Source organism: Miniopterus natalensis, chromosome X (assembly GCF_054644295.1).
Source record: "Miniopterus natalensis isolate mMinNat1 chromosome X, mMinNat1.hap1, whole genome shotgun sequence".
Classification (NCBI taxonomy): domain Eukaryota; kingdom Metazoa; phylum Chordata; class Mammalia; order Chiroptera; family Miniopteridae; genus Miniopterus; species Miniopterus natalensis.
Genome location: NC_142103.1, coordinates 96,743,913 through 96,761,056, shown reverse-complemented (window position 1 = coordinate 96,761,056; position 17,144 = coordinate 96,743,913). Strand labels below are relative to the sequence as shown.

Genomic DNA, 17,144 nt, shown 5'->3' with positions numbered 1-17,144 from the left:
GTGCACCCAGAGCTCACATCTCTCAATGTCCAGACTGTGGAAATTCATTAAAAAAGAGACAACATGAAAATGTTCAGAACAAAATCAATGAGTCAACATTTTCTGATTTCTCCCATGGTCTTCACATAAAGTAGGGCACAGAGGCCTGTGTTTAGAGCTGTTGGCTTAGACAGAAGCAACAAACACCATCCTTCAATGGATACAATAACTAGAGTCGATTTATTACCATTATTTCCAGGAAGGAAGCAGATCTGAAAGTTCAGGAGTGAAGACAGCAGGAAGGTAAGTTTTGCTTCCTGCTGAAGGATTTCAGAATTGACTCTGTTCTTTGGCAAGTCTGGCCAGTCCCAAGTGAAAGAGCTCATCATCTGGCTCAATTGTCCTCCCTGGCAGGAATTTTCACTCACCACTTGGCCTCTTGAGCCAGTCTGCCTTCAGAGCTCTGGTACCAGACATGTGGTCTAGTGAAAATAACTAGAGGAGTGTGCCTCTGATGGCTGAGTACCCCTTAGTAGGGTTGGGCCTTTGTTAGAGGAATGTGGTAAGGTTCTGAAAGCAAATTTTAGCTTGATTTGGGGCCTTAGGAAGCCCTCCTCCAGGCATTCAACTAAATTCTTTGGAGGTGTCCATGAGTGAGACTGCAGAGGGTGACACAAGTGGACAGTTCCTGAGCAGGGCACTCCCTCATGCCTCTAGAAACACACAGAAGCTTCCACTCTGCCCTTTTCTCCCTTGTCCCTGGAAGACTGGCAACACCTTTGAGGTGTGCAGCTGAGGCCATACTTGGGAATACAGTGTCTGTAAATGCCCCTCTGCACCCTAGAGTGACCAGCATAGGAGATCCTCAGGAGCCACCACAGAACCTACTGTTGGCAGGGTCTCTCTCAAGTTTCCTTTCCTTAGTTTCTGGCCTGGTGGCCTACATCCATGGTCTCCCCCTTGGCTCAGGTTATCCAGATTGGCGGCCTAGTGGGCAGTAACCCAGGCTTTGGTATTCAGCTTCTCCCTAAGATGTTCTCTCAGTTCAACTCTTGACTCACCCCTTTGTTCCATCTATCCCACCCTGAAAATGATGACCTCAACTCCATGCCCAGACCTCATGTCTAGATGGAAGGACCTGGGCCCCCTGTTTGTCTGGGAAGAGAAATCTGACAAGGAAACTGGCTTCCCCCTTCTGCCACCTCCTTACTAGTATAGGAAAGAGTAGCAAGTAGGAGAAGAGGGACAGAAGGAAGGGAAGGTACACCTTGTCATGAAATGACCAAAGGACAAAGGATTCCTGATTGCCAACCATGTACCATGAATACTGCTATGGACTGAAAGCTTGTCCACTGAATGGATCCAAAATTCATATGCTGAATACATTTACAAACAATAAGAGTCACTAAAATGGGGATAAAAGGACCCCCAAACTAAAGAAAAGAAAAAATTGCTAGAAATAGACCTTGATGAGATGGAGTTAAGCAAGTTATCAGAAACAGAGTTCAGAGTAATGGTTGTAAAGATGCTCAAGGAAATTAATGAGAACCACAAGACACTTAATGGGAAGGTCCAGGAACATAATGAAAACATGAAAAAATAGCTAGATATGATAAATAAGAACCAGGCAGAAATGAAGAATACTATATATGATATCAAGAATACGCTGGAAGGAATTAAAAGCAGGCTCAATGAAGGAGAAGATGGAATATGTAAGTTAGAAGATAAGGTTAAAAAAAAATCAGAGCAGCAAAAAGAAAAAACACTTAAAAAGCATGAGGGCAGTTTAAAGGAACTTTGGGAAAACATGAAGCAAAACAACATTTGCATCATAGGGATGCAGAGGGGGAGGAAAGTGAGCAAGGGATAGAGAACCTGGTAGAAGAAAATAATGACGGAAAACATCCCTAAACTGGTGAAGGAGAGTGTCACACAAATTCAGGAAGCACATCGGGTTCCAAACAAGAGGAATCCAAGGAGACTCACTCCAAGACACATTATAATTAAAATGGCAAATGTTAAGGATAAAGAGAGAATATTAAGGGCTACAAGAGAGAGACAAGCAGTCACCTACAAGGGAACCCCCATAAGGCTGACAGCAGATTTCTCAACAGAAACACCTCAGGCCAGAAAGGAGTGGAATGAAGTTCTCAAGGTAATGAACAGCAAAAACCTGCAACCAAGACTGCTTTATTCAGCAAGGCTATCATTTAAAATTGAAGGTGAAATATAGAGCTTCCCAGACCACAGAAAGCTTAAAGGAGTTCAGTGCCACCAAACCAGCACTGCAAGAAATGCTAAAAGGGCTGCTTTAAGAAGAAGAAAGAAGAAATATTGAGAGAAATGTACAGCAGCATAAAGGGGAAAAATGGCATTAAATAAGTGTATATCAATAATAACCTTAAATGTAAAAGGAATAAAAGCTTCAATCAAAAGACATAGGGTGGCTGAATGAATAAAAAAACAGGACCCATATATATGCTGTCTATAAGAGACCCACCTGAGAGCAAAAGATTCACACAGGCAGAAAGTGAAGGAATGGAAAAAATATTATATGAAAATGGAAATGAAAAATAAGCTGTAGTAGCAACACTTACTTCTGACAAAGTAGACTTCAAAATAAAGAGCATAACAAGGGACAAAGAAGGTCACTTCATAATACTAAAGGGATCAATCCAACAGGAGGAAATAACCCTTACAAATATATATGCACCCAATATAGGGGCACCTAAATACATAAAAAATTTCTTGGTGGACTTTAAGGGGGAGATCGACAGCAAGACAATCACAGTAGGGGACTTTAATACCTCACTGTCATCACTGGACAGATCATCAAAACAAAAAATCAACAAGGAACAGAGACCTTAAATGACACACTAGATCTAATGGATTTAATTGACATTTACAGAACATTTCATCTCAAAGCAGTAGGATGCACATTCTTCTCAAGTACACACGGAACATTTTCAAAATTAGACCACATGTTAGGGCACAAAGCAAGTCTCTACAAGTTCAAGAAGATTGAAATCATATTAAACATCTTCTCGGATCACAATGGCATGAAACTAGAAATCAACCACTACAAAAAAATGCAAAAATATTCAAACACATGGAGGCTAAATAGCATGTTATTAAACAATGAATGGATTACCAATGAGAACAAGGAAGAAATAAAAAACTTCCTGGAAAAAAAAGGAAATGAACAGGCAACAACCCAAAATCTATGGGACACAGTGAAAGCAGTCCTGAGAGGAAAATTCATAGCATTACAAGCATACCTCAAGAAACAAGAAAGAGTTCTAAAAACCATCTAACACAACAACTAAAAGAATTAGAATGAGAACAGCAAGAAAAGCCTGAGGAAGTAGAAGGAAGGAAATAATAAAAATCAGAGCAGAAATTAATGACATAGAGACTAAAAAAACAACACAAAAGATCAATGAGACCAAGAGCTGGTTCTTTGAAAAGAGAAATAAGATTGATGAATGTTTAGCAAATGTTTGCTTACCAAAAAGCAAAGAGAGAGGTCCCAAATAAAATCAGAAATGAAAGAGGTGAAATTACAACTAACATCACAGAAATACAAAGGATTGTAAGACAGTATTAAGAACAACTCTATGCCAACAAACTGGACAACCTGGGTGAAGTGGACAAATTCCTAGAAATATACAATCTTCCAAAGCTAAATCAGGAAGAATCAGAAAACCTGAATAGGCCAATAACAACTAATGAAATTGAAGCAGTAATCAAAAAGCTCCCATCAAATAAAAACCCTGGACCAGATGGATTTACAGGCAACTTTTACCAAACATTCAAAGAAGAATTAACACCTATTCTCCTCAAAGTATTCCAGAAAACTCAAGAGGAGGGAAAACTCCCAAGCTCTTTTTATGAGGCCAGCATCATCCTAATCCCAAAGCCAGATAAAGACACTACAAAGAAAGAAAATTATAGGCCAATATTCCTGATAAACATAGATGCTAAAATCCTCAACAAAATACTAGCAAACCGGATCCAGCAATATATTAAAAAGATCATATACCATGACCAAGTGGGATTTATTCAGGGGATGCAAGACTGGTATAACATTTGCAAATCAATAAATGTGATACATCACATAAACAAAATGAAGGACAAAAATCATATGATCATATCGATAGATGCAGAAAAAGCATTCAACAAAATCCAGCACCCATTTTTGATAAAAACCCTCAGCAAAGTGGGAATAGAGGAAACATACCTCAACATAATAAAGGCCATATATGACAAATCTACAGCCTACATTATACTCATTGGGCAAAAACTAAAACCATTTCCCTTAAAAACAAGAACAAGACAGGGTTGTCTGCTTTCACCACTCTTATTCAACATAGTACTGGAAGTCCTAGTCACAGTCATCAGACAGGAAGAAAACATAAAAGGTACCCAAATTGGAAAGGAGGAAGTAAAACTCTCGTTATTTGCAGATGACATGGTACTGTACATAGAAAACCTTAGAGACTCCACCAAAGTACTACTAGATTTGATAAACGAATTTGGCAAAGTAGCTGGATACAAAATTAACATCTGAAAATTGACAGCATTTTTATACAGCAACAGTGAACTCTCAGAAAGAGAAACTCAAAAAACAATACCATTTTCCATTGCAACTAAAAATACAAGCTATCTAGGAATACACTTATCTAAGGATGTAAAAGACCTGTACTCAGAAAACTACAGGAAACTGAAAAAATAAATAGAGAAAGATATAAACAAGTGGAAGAATATACCATATTCAAGGATTGGAAGAATTAATATCATTAAAATGTTCATACTACCCAAAGCAACCTATAGATTCAGTGCAATTCCTATTAAAATACCAACAGCATATTTCACAAAGCTAGAACAAATATTCCAAAAATTTATATGGAACCAAAAAAAGACCCAGAATAACCACAGCCATCTTGAGAAAGAAGAACAGAGTTGGAAGGATTACTTTACCAGATAATAAACTATACTACAAAGCCATTATAGTCAAAACAGCCTGGTATTGGTACAACAACAGACATCTATCAATGGAACAGAACAGAGACCCCAGAAACAGATCCAAGCCATTATGGTCAGTTAATATTTGACAAAGGAGGCAAGAGCATACAATGGAGTAAATAGAGTCTTTTCAATAAAGGGTGTTGGGAAAATTGGACAGGTACGTGCAAAAAAAAAATGAAACTAGATCACCACCTTACTACACACACAAGAGTAAAATTGAAATGGATTAAAGACTTAAATGTAAGTCGCGAAACCATAAAAATCCTGGAAGAAAACATAGACAGTAATGTCACAGACATCTCACGTAGTGGAATTTTCACTGATACATGTCCTAGGGCAAGAGAAACAAAAGAAAAAATAAACAAATGAGACTATATCAAACTAAAAAGTTTCTGACAGCAAAAGAAATCATCCCCAAAATACAAACGTACCTCACGGTAGGGGAGAACATATTTGCCAAGGATGCATCTGATAAGGGGCTAATTTCCAAAGTGTTCGAAGAACACATACAACTCAACAAGAGAAAGCCAAACAATCCAATTAAAAAATGGGCAAAAGACCTGAATAGACACTTCTCTAAAGATGACATACAGATGGCCACGACACATATGAAAAAATGCTCAATGTTGCTAATCATCAGAGAGATGCAAATTAAAACCACAATGAGGTATCACTTCACACCTGTCAGAATGGCTGCCATCAATAAATGACAAATGGCATGTGCTGGTGAGGATGTGGAAAAAGGGGAACGCTGGTACAATGCTGGTGGGAATGCAGACTGGTGCAGCCACTATGGAAAACATATGGAGGTTCCTCAAAAAATTTAAAAGGCAACTGCCTTTTGACCCAGCGATCCCTCTTCTAGGAATATATCCTAAGAATTCTGAAACACTAATCAGAAAGAATATATGTATCTCTATGTTCATAGCAGCACAGTTTACAATAACTAAGATCTAGAAACAGCCCAACTGCCCATCAGTGGATGAGTGGATAAAAAAGCTGTGGGACATTTATACCATGGAATACTATGCAGCTGTAAAGAAGAAGGATATCATACCATTTGGGACAGTATGGATGGACTTGGAGACTATTATGCTAAGCAAAATAAGCCAGTCAGAGAAAGACAAATATCACATGATCTCATTTATATGTGGAATCTAAAGAATATAATAAACTGATGAACAAAATAGATTCAGTGACATGGAAGCATGGATCAGACAGGAATCTCAGAAGGAAGGTGGGGGTGGGTGGGTGGGGGAAATTAACCAAAGAATTTATATACATATATGCATAACCCATGGACACAGATAATAGTGTGGTGAAGGCCTGGGGAGGGGAGTGGGTGTGGGGTGGAAGAAGTCAATGCGGATAAAAGGGGACATCTGTAATATTTTGAACAATAAAAAATAAAAATAGAAACAAACAAACAAAAAAACAAAATTCATATGTTGAAACCTAGTCCTCAATGTGATGGTTTGGAGGTGGGGCCCTTGGAGCGTGACTATTTCATTTAAGTGGAGTCCTCACGAATGGGCCTGGCGCTCTTATAAAAGAGATCCTAGAGAACTCCCTTAACTCATCTACCTTGTAAGGATACAGTGAGAGGATAGCTGTCTATGAACCAGAAAATGGGCCCTCACCAGATGCCAAATCTGCCAGCACCTTGACCTTGAACTTCCCAGGTTATAGAGTGTGAGAAATAAATTTCTGTTGTTTATAAGCCACTGAGTCTATGGTATTCTGTTATAGCAGTCCAAATGGACTAAGATACATCACATGCTATTAGGCCCCATGAAGGAGAAGCTCAGGGCATGGACTCTGCCTTCAAGGAGATTACAGTTCAGATGGAGTGATGAGAAAGAGTCACCTCAGGCAAGAGGGGCTCAACTGTGAGAGTACAGGCTGTAAGTATCAATGGAGAAGACAGAAGGAGCACCATCCAGGCCACTTCAGGGAAGCTTAGTTAGGGCTCCATCATAAGGCCATACTTGGGCAACATTAATCCCATGACAATCCCCACCTCTGCAGGTGAAACTATCCAGGAAACTAAGTGTACAGACAAATAATATTGTAGGTGAGTTTTTCCATAATGTTGCTTATTAGAAGCACATAGTAATTTCTTTTTGGAATACTGAATACAGGAAAATAATTTATTGGGAAACTTTAGAAATTAGAAAGAAGAGTGGTTCTCAAAAGGCTGAAAAACCATGACTAGGAACAAAGAAAATTTTGACTGAGAACAGTTCTATAAACTGAGTTGTCAGATGATAGGGGCTAAGGTAAGGGGCCTCCTAAGAACTGTGAAAAGAGAGTGCAGTCAAAGTTAAAACAGCAAAATTCACCTACAGTGGATTAGCCCTTGTGGAATTCAAGGAAAAGATTTCCTTTCCTGTAAAAGCTAGAACTGCAAAACTCCTACTGATCAATCTAGAACAATCTTAACAGTTGCAGTTGAGTAGAATTATCTTAAGGTTGGCACTCAACTGTAGTCAAAAACATGGGACACCTACTTGATTGTACCACAATGTGTCTAGATATTGATGTTGAACAGGAAGGGTCTGGTCAGCCATGAAAACAGAAAAATGGAGTTGCCGAGGCCAACGGTGTAGTGCTTTTGCAAGTATCATCTGGGTTTAGCTGAATTCAACACAGAGTTCCCTTAGCAAACCTTTCCCTCTGGTGCTTGAGGGGGCCTCAAGCTATACGTGTGAGGCCCTTCATGAGAACAACTAGCTCCTCTTGCTTTCAATCATTGCTCTCCCAGAAAGCACCAAATAAATGGTGGTTTCCTGTAGAATCTGGCTTCTAAGGAATCAGGCCCACATGGAACAAATGTCCAGGGCAGGCAGACCCAGGCATTCCAGACAGGCTGATGTTTCAGTTCTTGTCAGTTCAGCAATTGGTAAGCTGGCAGTCTGCTCCCTGAGTATGTCTTTGTGAGTTGGAAAATGTGACCATGCATCAGTCATGAGCATGTTTAGAAATCTTTGAGGGTGGGTTTGTGTGTCCCTGAGGCTAAGAGGCAGACCCTCCTTCCCTGTGGAGCATTCACCAAGGAAACTATAGGAATCTTAGCAATGCCCCAGTTCATGACATGGTACAAATTCAGAAGAGTCCTCCAAATCAATGCATGTTAGATAACATCCTCTGGTGATTTGCACAGTTTCTCTTAAAAGGACTGAGACCTGAGACTTTCTTAAAACACTATCTTTCAGAAACATCTTTCAGAAAACCTCTTCTAATTCAATGACAGCGGGAAGTTGTTTCTGCTGTTCTTGAGAGCCCCCAGTACCCGTTTTCCTTCAGTAATAATGACAGAGCACTGCTTCATTAGAGCTCTCGGAATATTGAATCTTTCCGTTCTGATATTCAATTTTACTGTCAAGGCTTGAAATAAACAGACAGCCATTGAATTTAGGTTCTCTGGTAATTAGCCTATATAATCACTCTAACATATGCACTGAGAGATCAATGGCTGCTCTCCGGGAATATCTTGAGGAAAAGCCCCATAGTGTCTGTCACCCTTGTGAGAGATAATTCGCTGAGGACTCCCTGAAAGGAAGACCGTTAAGAATTCCCAAAGGCCCCGTGGTGACCACCTGAATCCACACCCCCGCAGAAAGTACACCAGCTTCGTGGGGATGCCTCAGTGACGCCTATGAATTCAAGAGGTCTGGTGTTGAATAAATGCTATTTGCTGCCATCTACCCTAATCATCATAGATTGTCTTCTTTTCTGGGTGAATGACTGCAACCCTAGCCACTGGCAAGACAAGATGACATCTGCTGAAACCAGTGGCAGAATGTTTCAGACACTGTCATTCACATAGTGCCTTTGTGTTAATGATCCTAATCATCTTTACATAGTCCACTCAGCCCCATCTCCAGTCACGTTGCCATCACTAACTCACCAATACTCTGGGTGCAGCAATAAAGGCTGGTATAACAAACCAATGCCAAGCTGGTTGGCTGGTTTTATAGGCTAGAAAGGATGAAAAAGAATGTAATACTTTGAATTTTCTAAGAGCTAAATGTCACATTATACAATCACTCTCAGCTGTAGCTATTACTTTGTCTGACAGGTATGGCTATTGTTTCTCTAAAATTGAGTTTTCTGCTTCTTAGGGACAAGATTAAAAGATCTATCAGAGAGATGTTGACTGCCTGTCTCAGGTTGGAGAGATGCCCATGGGGCCCCAAAAGCATGCATGCTTCAACAAGCAAGCCAAGATGAGTCCACTCATCACTGACAACTTCACTCTTTCAGTAGAAATCTTCCCTTAATACTTTATGTAACAAAGCAGAGCTTCTAGGAAAAAAAGTATGCCATGGAGCCTCTCTCACCTGAGTGAATTTATTGCTCCACTAAAATATGACTGGGAACTAGAAGGTAGGGCACCACCACGTAGGCAACCACAGGCTTTGCCCATTTGTTAAAAGAATGACCCAGACTTTGCCTCAGCCTTCGAAATTATATTACCTCAATCAGAACCAAGAAAATGGCAAATGTCTAGTAGGACAGCATGCTTGCTCATTCCTTGGCCAAAGGAGGAGTCACCATGAAGGTCTTGGCACCTAAACACTTCAGGATGTGACCACCTTTTACTAGGCTTGCAAAGAGCAGTGAGAAGGGTGAGGCAGGGAGTCTAGATGACCCCCTTGCCTCCACTCCCTGGGACAGGCCCACCCTCAGGGTTCTTTTGGAAAGGTGTGGTAGGATTCTACAGCCATGAATAGAAGATCTACTGCTCAATTCTAAGCACACAAGGGCAGCAACCGTATGTACTCTTCACTTCCCATCAGCCAGCATGGTGGCCAGCCCAGAGAAGGGACCCAACAAATACAAAGTGAATAAATGAACATAAAACATAATTGTCATACAGCAGATTCTGAAAAAAAATATAGGAAATAACATGAAGATTATGCCATTGTGCTTACTTTTCTCTAGAAATCTATTTTATAAAGCACTAGATTTCTTTTTAAAGACTGTTTATCAAAGTTCTTAGATTCATTTGGATTCCCACTGAAGCTACCAGGACACCAAGATAATGCTGTGTTGCCTTGATCAGCTGAAGCAAAAAGAACCACAGTCAGATTTCTACCATTACTGCAGTTTTAGCTGGAGCCTTCCCACATTTGTAGTAATTACAAAGACTGGAGTAGAGCACATGTATGGGACATTTACCAAGTACCAGCTGCTGTGCTAAGGAATTCATATGCATCATCTCAGATAACCTTCTCAAGAGTTCAACAAGGTAGGTACAATTATGCTCACAATTTTATAGCTGTGAATACTGAGGCTTAAAGACATTCAGTGAGTTGACCTTGAACTTAACAAGTAAGTAACAGAGCCAGGATTCAAGCCCAGGTCTATCAGAAGCTACAGCCTAGAGTTACAACCACTATACTCTATAAATGTTTGCCAAACTTCATTCCTGTCTCTTATTGTCTCAAAACATTTACTATCTAGTCATGACTAAGTGTTAGCATCTGTTTTTGTCAGGGATGAATCTGTAAACTGATAACCCACCACAGTGATTGATTGTCATCAGTGAAAAAGGCTCAAGTGATTTTGGTTGGTAGAAAATTTCTTTACCAAATGGTGAGCTCATCTCTGTTCTGTGAATTTATTCCCCTCCTAAAATATGGGGGTGGGAACTGGAAAGTGGAGTTGTCATCACTTAAACAGATACCTGCTTCTATACAAGCACTTCCAACACTAATGTGCAAACAGATCACCTGAGGATCTTGTTAAAATGCAGGTTCTGATGCACCAGGTCTAGGGTGGGGTCTAAGTATTTCTAACAAGCTACAGGTAATGCTGATAAAGTATGGTCCATGGACCAGCAATAAGTATCAAGGATCTAGAAAACACTAGGAAGAAGAATCTAGATTCTCTGGATCCCAAACTCAATTCCAAAAGAGAATAACAGGTGTGAAACAAAACATCCTTCAGCTAAATAATACAAGAAAGTAAGCTACAAAAAGCCTAAAGGGTGTGGCCCCAGGCTTCAAACCAATCTAACAATCTGCAGGACATAATCTTGGTGGGCATTGACACCATCTAGCTTCTTGAACAATTACATCCATTCATCTAAGCAGCACATACACCATCAATGCTGTTTAGTATCCTTGGTAACCAATCCTCCAGTACTGTAGCTATCCTTTCCAAACCTTAGCTCCATGGCAATGGTGATGGGTCAAAGTCAAGTTCAAAGTCCAGTAAGAGAGCCCTCACAGGCATGAAGAGGGCCTTGGCCAAGAAAGGCAGGAAGAAGTCATGTAAAAGCCTGAGCAAAGAGCTCTGAGGTGCAGAACAGGATGGGCAGGACCAAATCTCCGCTCCCTTATAATATAGAGTGCTTCTAACTTTTCAACATTTCTTGTTATATCATCAGCAGAGAAACAATACACCTGAAATGAGGCAAACAAAGATGGACTGGCTCATTTAAACAATGGCATCATATAATGAGACTCCACAGAGAAAAAGAAAGCACAGATCAGAGGTGTGTATATATACATATATGGATGTGTGTGTATACATGTCTATATATGTGCATACACACACAGAGTATAAGATTAGCAGGCCTCACTCTGTATCCTCAGCTTCGCAATGTGTTTTTCAGCCACTTCACCACCCCAAGGGCCTGCTATATGGACACTGGTGTATACTTACCAGATAGAGCCCCCCGGGGTTCTTGCCATTTATTTGGTTGTTTAAATGTGCAGGGACTATACTTAGTGCTCTACACACATTATCTTGTTTATTTATCCAACAACCCTGTAATAATGATCACTGTTTCCAGCTGACAGATAAGAAAACTGAGATCAAAGCCATGAAGACTTACATTCCCCTCCTTTTCAAAGTCCGGTGGAAGCAACTTCACGAAGTTATCAGGGAACACTCCTCGTCTGCCATTGAGCTCTCCTTCCCACCAGCCTACATCGATGCAATCCTAGGAAACAGGAGAGCAGAAAGTGAGAAATGGGGCAAGCATGCTCCAGAGAGGTCTGATATCCCTTTTAGAGAGAACTGAGGCTCTTTCCTTAAGGTGCAACAATGGTTACTAAGATTAAGTCAGCACAAACCCCAAAGTCAGATGGGAGAACAAAAGGTTAAGTGTCCTAGAGCTTCTGGATGGGACTCAAAACCCACTGCTGCTTTTAGATGCCCTGAATCAAAAGGATCATTTTCTCCTTTAAATATTTTGGAAGATATGTATTTTCTTCATTATAATTTTACTGAAATAAAAATATTTCACTAAGTGCAGACGTGCTTTAGAAAATATCACATGCACAAATGTCCTCTTTGATTAGTTTGTCACAAAGCTTGTTGAAATTAAAGAGGGCTTTCTGACAGGCAGCCAAGCATAAGAAAAATCATACTTTCCGCAAGCTCATTAATGTACCACTGGCCTTATCTTCTTTTTTCAATGTTGATGGGACACAGTTGTCAACATGAAAAGCCTTTCCCTCACCTCACAGAACTCAATGTTTGCTCACTAAATGAATGAGTAAATCTATTTTATCTTCCAGATCCAACCTGCTTCCCTTTAAGTAATCCCTATTCTGTTCATTCACTTGTCAAACATTTACTGAGTGCCTACTCTGTGCCAGGTGCTAGGGGGAGAGCAAGAGCCGGCCTTTGCCAAACTTCCATCCTGAGCCACCCACTTCTATTTTTCCCCATATCCAATTGGTTGGAAGTCTGATTTGTTCTAACTTTATAACCTATATAAAATTTGTCCTCTGGGTCCAATTCCACTTCTACCACTTCAATCCAAGGCTCACCTGGCCTGCTGTAAACCTCCTCACTTGGGCATTTCTTCCTGCCCAGTGTAGTACAATATACACACCACTGTCAAGTGTGCATCCTTGAGTAAAAATCTTATTCTCAGATTGTATCAACAACTTCCAGCTAAAGCCCCAAATGAGCAAAGGCTTTCAAAAAAAATACTAGGAACACAGAAGACTTTTAAAGTTACATATGAGGCAAGAAATGCTCAAGAAAGTGAGATCATGCTCGGGGCTCATGGAGAGACCTACTCATGGTCCTACAAAACACCATGGGGTTGGGGAAGGAGCCAGGGGGGCTCAAGCAGCAGATGTGCAGCTGGCCTAGGACTTGGCTGTTGGGCCCTGGAGAGCCATAGCTTAAGTAACTCATTTGTGTCTTGCTAGATCATATATTCCAGCAAGGTGAGGAACACATCTGACTTTTCACCATTATACCCCCAGCCCATGGCACAGTGCCAAATGTAATAAACATTTGAGGAATCAATGAAGACTCTTTCTAACCATGAGTTCTGTGATCTCCTGCAGTCTAATACTTGGATTGCTGCAGGATAATATAACCTCTATATACCTTAAATCATGATAATTCTACAAGTTAACTTATGGGCCAACCTCAGGTGAGAAGTGATCATCAGCATCCCTTCCCCCAATGGTTTCTGTTACAAGGATAAACTGAACTTTCAGAAGAGAATGTGGGTTTTAGAAATGGGTCCTTAATCACAGACTCTAAATTCTAGTCCCAACCAACACCACAAAACAGACACTTGAAGCAATCACGTTCAGATTTACCCAGAACAATACAAGACTCAAAAGACTTCCAACATGAGGGCATGCTCACCTTCCTTGAAAAATGGCAATGAGAAGTCCAGGTAACTATTCTGGTCACACCTCCTAAACAATCTAGCATCAATCCCAAAAGAAGGGATTCATGAACAGGGTGGTGGCGGCAGTATGTGATGATGGCTCCTGCGGCTATTCCAGCCCTGAGATGTTATGTCATGAGCAATACCAGAGAAGTTTATGGGGCTGGAATTTGTTTACTACTAATTGTTAGAAATTGTTTTCAGGTACAAGGATCTGCTCCTGAGGAAATGCCTGGCACATTTTTTCCTCCTCTTTTTCTGGACAAGTTCTTCTCATCTTCAAAGCCCAAGTGAAACTCACCTTTAGGAAGGTGACTATGATGTATGCTTTATCTTTTCTCTAGCACTCTGTATTAATTTGCACTTCACAATATTCAATTCAACAGGTAGCTATTAAATGCAAAATATATTTAAGTTCTTCTGTAGGCACCTAACATTAAACATGCAGAGAACATGATCCCTAACCCCAGAAAGCTTAGAGATTTACATGAAAGACAGACAAACAATATTACACAAGGTCCTTTTTGGTAACCGGTATTAACCAAGAAATCTGGTACCAAAGAGGAGAGAATCATTAATAGCTTTTCAAATACTCTTAAATTTTTTCATCTGTTAAGGGTTTGCTTATGTGAGGAATGGACTTCACTTCAAATTCATTTCTGATCATTTGATACAGAATTATGCCCACAAAAGGCACTCAAATATTGTTTAGTGCTACATTTCTTTTATTATTATTATTTTTAAAATATATCTTTATTGATTTCAGAGAGAGGAAAGGAGAGGGAGAGAGAGAGATAGAAACATCAATGATGAGAGTCATTGATCGAGCCCGCAACCCAGGCATGTGCCCTGACCAGGAATCGAACCCCTATAGCCTGGATCCTAGGTCGACGCTCAACCGCTGAGCCACTTCCGGCCGAGCTACATTTCTTTTAAAAGGTGACTTGACTTTGGGTGGTAAACACACAATGCAATATACAGATGATGTACCAGAATTGTACACATGAAACCTATTTAAATTTAAACCTCACCCGGCCGGGCGTGGCTCAGTGGTTGAGCATTGACCTAGGATCCAGGTGATCGGGGTTCGATTCCCGGTCAGGGCACATGCCCGGGTTGTGGGCTCGATCAATGACTCTCTCATCATTGATGTTTCTCTCTCTCTCTTTCTCCCTCTCCTTTCCTCTCTCTGAAATCAATAAAGATATATTTTAAAAAAAATTAAACCTCAGTATATTTAATTTTTTTAAAAAAGACTTTCAAACTTTCTAAATGGTGCAAATCTATGCTTCGCCTTAGCCTTATGCAAGCAGTAACCCAAGAACCATTGTAATGAAGCTTTCCGCTTCATATGTGAGAGAAAAATAATGAAAACTGTAATAAGCAAACACATATCCAGAATAAGAATAACTTTAGAACTGATGCCTGCCTACAGGGGAAAACAGTGCATATCACATTACAGTTATTATATCTCCCATCAGTGGTGAATGGCTTAAATGGCTCATCTATACTTTGCTTCTTAAGGAAAACACTAACAGTGCTAATTATTGTGTAATTAAAGGTAAGAGGGAAAGAACAAGACAGAACACAATCTAATTGTTTTGATTAGTATGAGAACAAACACAAAGCTCATGAATGAGATAAGCACATTCAAAAAAGAAAACTGCCAATGTTTCTTAGACTACTAAGAAAAGGGGAAATGGGAGCCTACTGCAGGACAGAGAATAGCCTCAGGTCAAGGTGCCAGCAGTGGGATGGAGACTTACAGAGAACCAAGGCATTTCTTTTTTCTAGCAAAAGAAGCTAATTTAAGGGAAACAAACAATTTTGGCAGCAAAATGAGAAGTGAAAATAAGTCCTCCTCAACAAACCAGACAAAACAACTAACCTTTGATGGCAGAGATGAAGAGAGAATTATTAGTACAAGCGCTGTGTTCCCGAAATGTAAAAGAACAGCAAATTCAATTTATTTACTGAGGATGTGAAATATACAGGATAAGAGAGGAATTCAGACGAAAAAAGAAAATAATCATGTCCTCATGGGGCTCCCAAGCTCAGAGCCTAGTGGAAGATGCAGACACAGTGAATCGATATGGTACAGAAACACTGGCAAGAGCGCTAGGCTGGATTTCAAAACAAGTGGGACCCAGAGAAGCTGGGCAGCCTGGAGGGAGAGAATGAGTGCAAGAACTGAGGTGATGAGAAAGGTCAAGGGCAAGATCACCAGAATGGGAAGTGGGTCACAGAAAAAAATGTTCAAGAATTAGTGCTCAGACCAGCGATTTTCAACCTTTTTCATCTCACGACACAAAGAAACTAATTACTAAAATTCTGCGGCACATTATTTTTTTGCAATCTGACAAAAGAAAATAGGTATAAATTTGCTTCATTCACATCGGATGGCTACTGTTGTATTAGCTGTTATCATTTTTTTTATTTGACAGTCTAAGGGAAAAGAGGTCAGTGCCTCTGACTAAATAGTCAGGTATTGCGTGTTTTAAAAATTCTTGTTGCAAATCGGTTGAAAATTGCTGGCTTAGAGTAAAGGCAGTTCTTGGCTCCCAGGAGGTTCCCAAGCGACGTCTACTGAACAGTGATACGAGGTGTGAGTCAAGATGGCACTCATGAGTGACAGGGGCAGAATTGAGGGGCAGGTGGTTAATGATTTCTGAGGCCAGACTGTCATCAGGGCGGAAGTGGATGTCCCCAAGGAGGGTGGCAGGAAGTGAGTGAAGGCAGGACAATGAGGCAATAGCTGACCACTGAGGAGAGAGGCAGTGTGGCTAAAATAATGGAAGATTTTAGGGTGATCATATAATTTATTTCCAAACCTGGGACACTATAAACAATTACACCAGGACCATAGGAGTAATCTAAGATGATGGTTATCCAAGCAGATTTTGAGATTCCATTAAGGACGAGGAAAGAGCAGTGTAGGCAGGTGAGGGAATGGCCTCTGAATGAGGTGGGAGTTTGCAGTGGAAAAGAGTAAAAGGTCAGCATGTAGATGAAAGCTTCCAGAACAATGATATGTAAACAAGCTCTACTGGCACGAAAGCATAGGAAAGTAGACCTGGACCCTCATCAAGACTCAAGAATATGGAAAGAATTATATTTCTGACATAGAATGTTCACTCTTCTATGATCAAGTCCTCAGAATGGCCAAAATGTTTCTCTATGCCCCATTACCAGGCAAATTTTAGGGAAAAATATGATATTTTTCCTTATAAGATACAAATGATGGTTTTTCTTTTAAGGAATGAAAATGCCAAGTCCTAGACGTGCTGTACTCCAGCCTCTATGTTCTGCACTATCTTCAGTTTTCCAAGGTATCTCAGAGGGAGGGGGAAGAGAGCAAACTTGGGCCATCTGATACTCACTTTGTCCACTAATGACAAAAACTCTGGGTCTCAGTTTCTTCATACACATGAAAATCTTTGCAAGGTGTAAAGAGCAACACAATTGCTGCTGGTTGTTATTG

At 40.3% G+C, this 17,144-nt stretch overlaps 1 protein-coding gene across 2 annotated transcripts in view; it reads right to left on the bottom strand.

The window, feature by feature from the left end:
• SH3KBP1 (SH3 domain containing kinase binding protein 1) overlaps positions 1-17,144 on the bottom strand; it is a 308,270-nt gene that overhangs the window by 57,500 nt on the left and 233,626 nt on the right. For both annotated transcript variants that reach the window (XM_087813683.1, XM_016199360.2), the window contains one exon: positions 11,855-11,962. In XM_087813683.1, the coding sequence (XP_087669809.1) occupies positions 11,855-11,962 (108 nt within the window). The remainder of the gene's footprint in view (positions 1-11,854; positions 11,963-17,144) is intronic.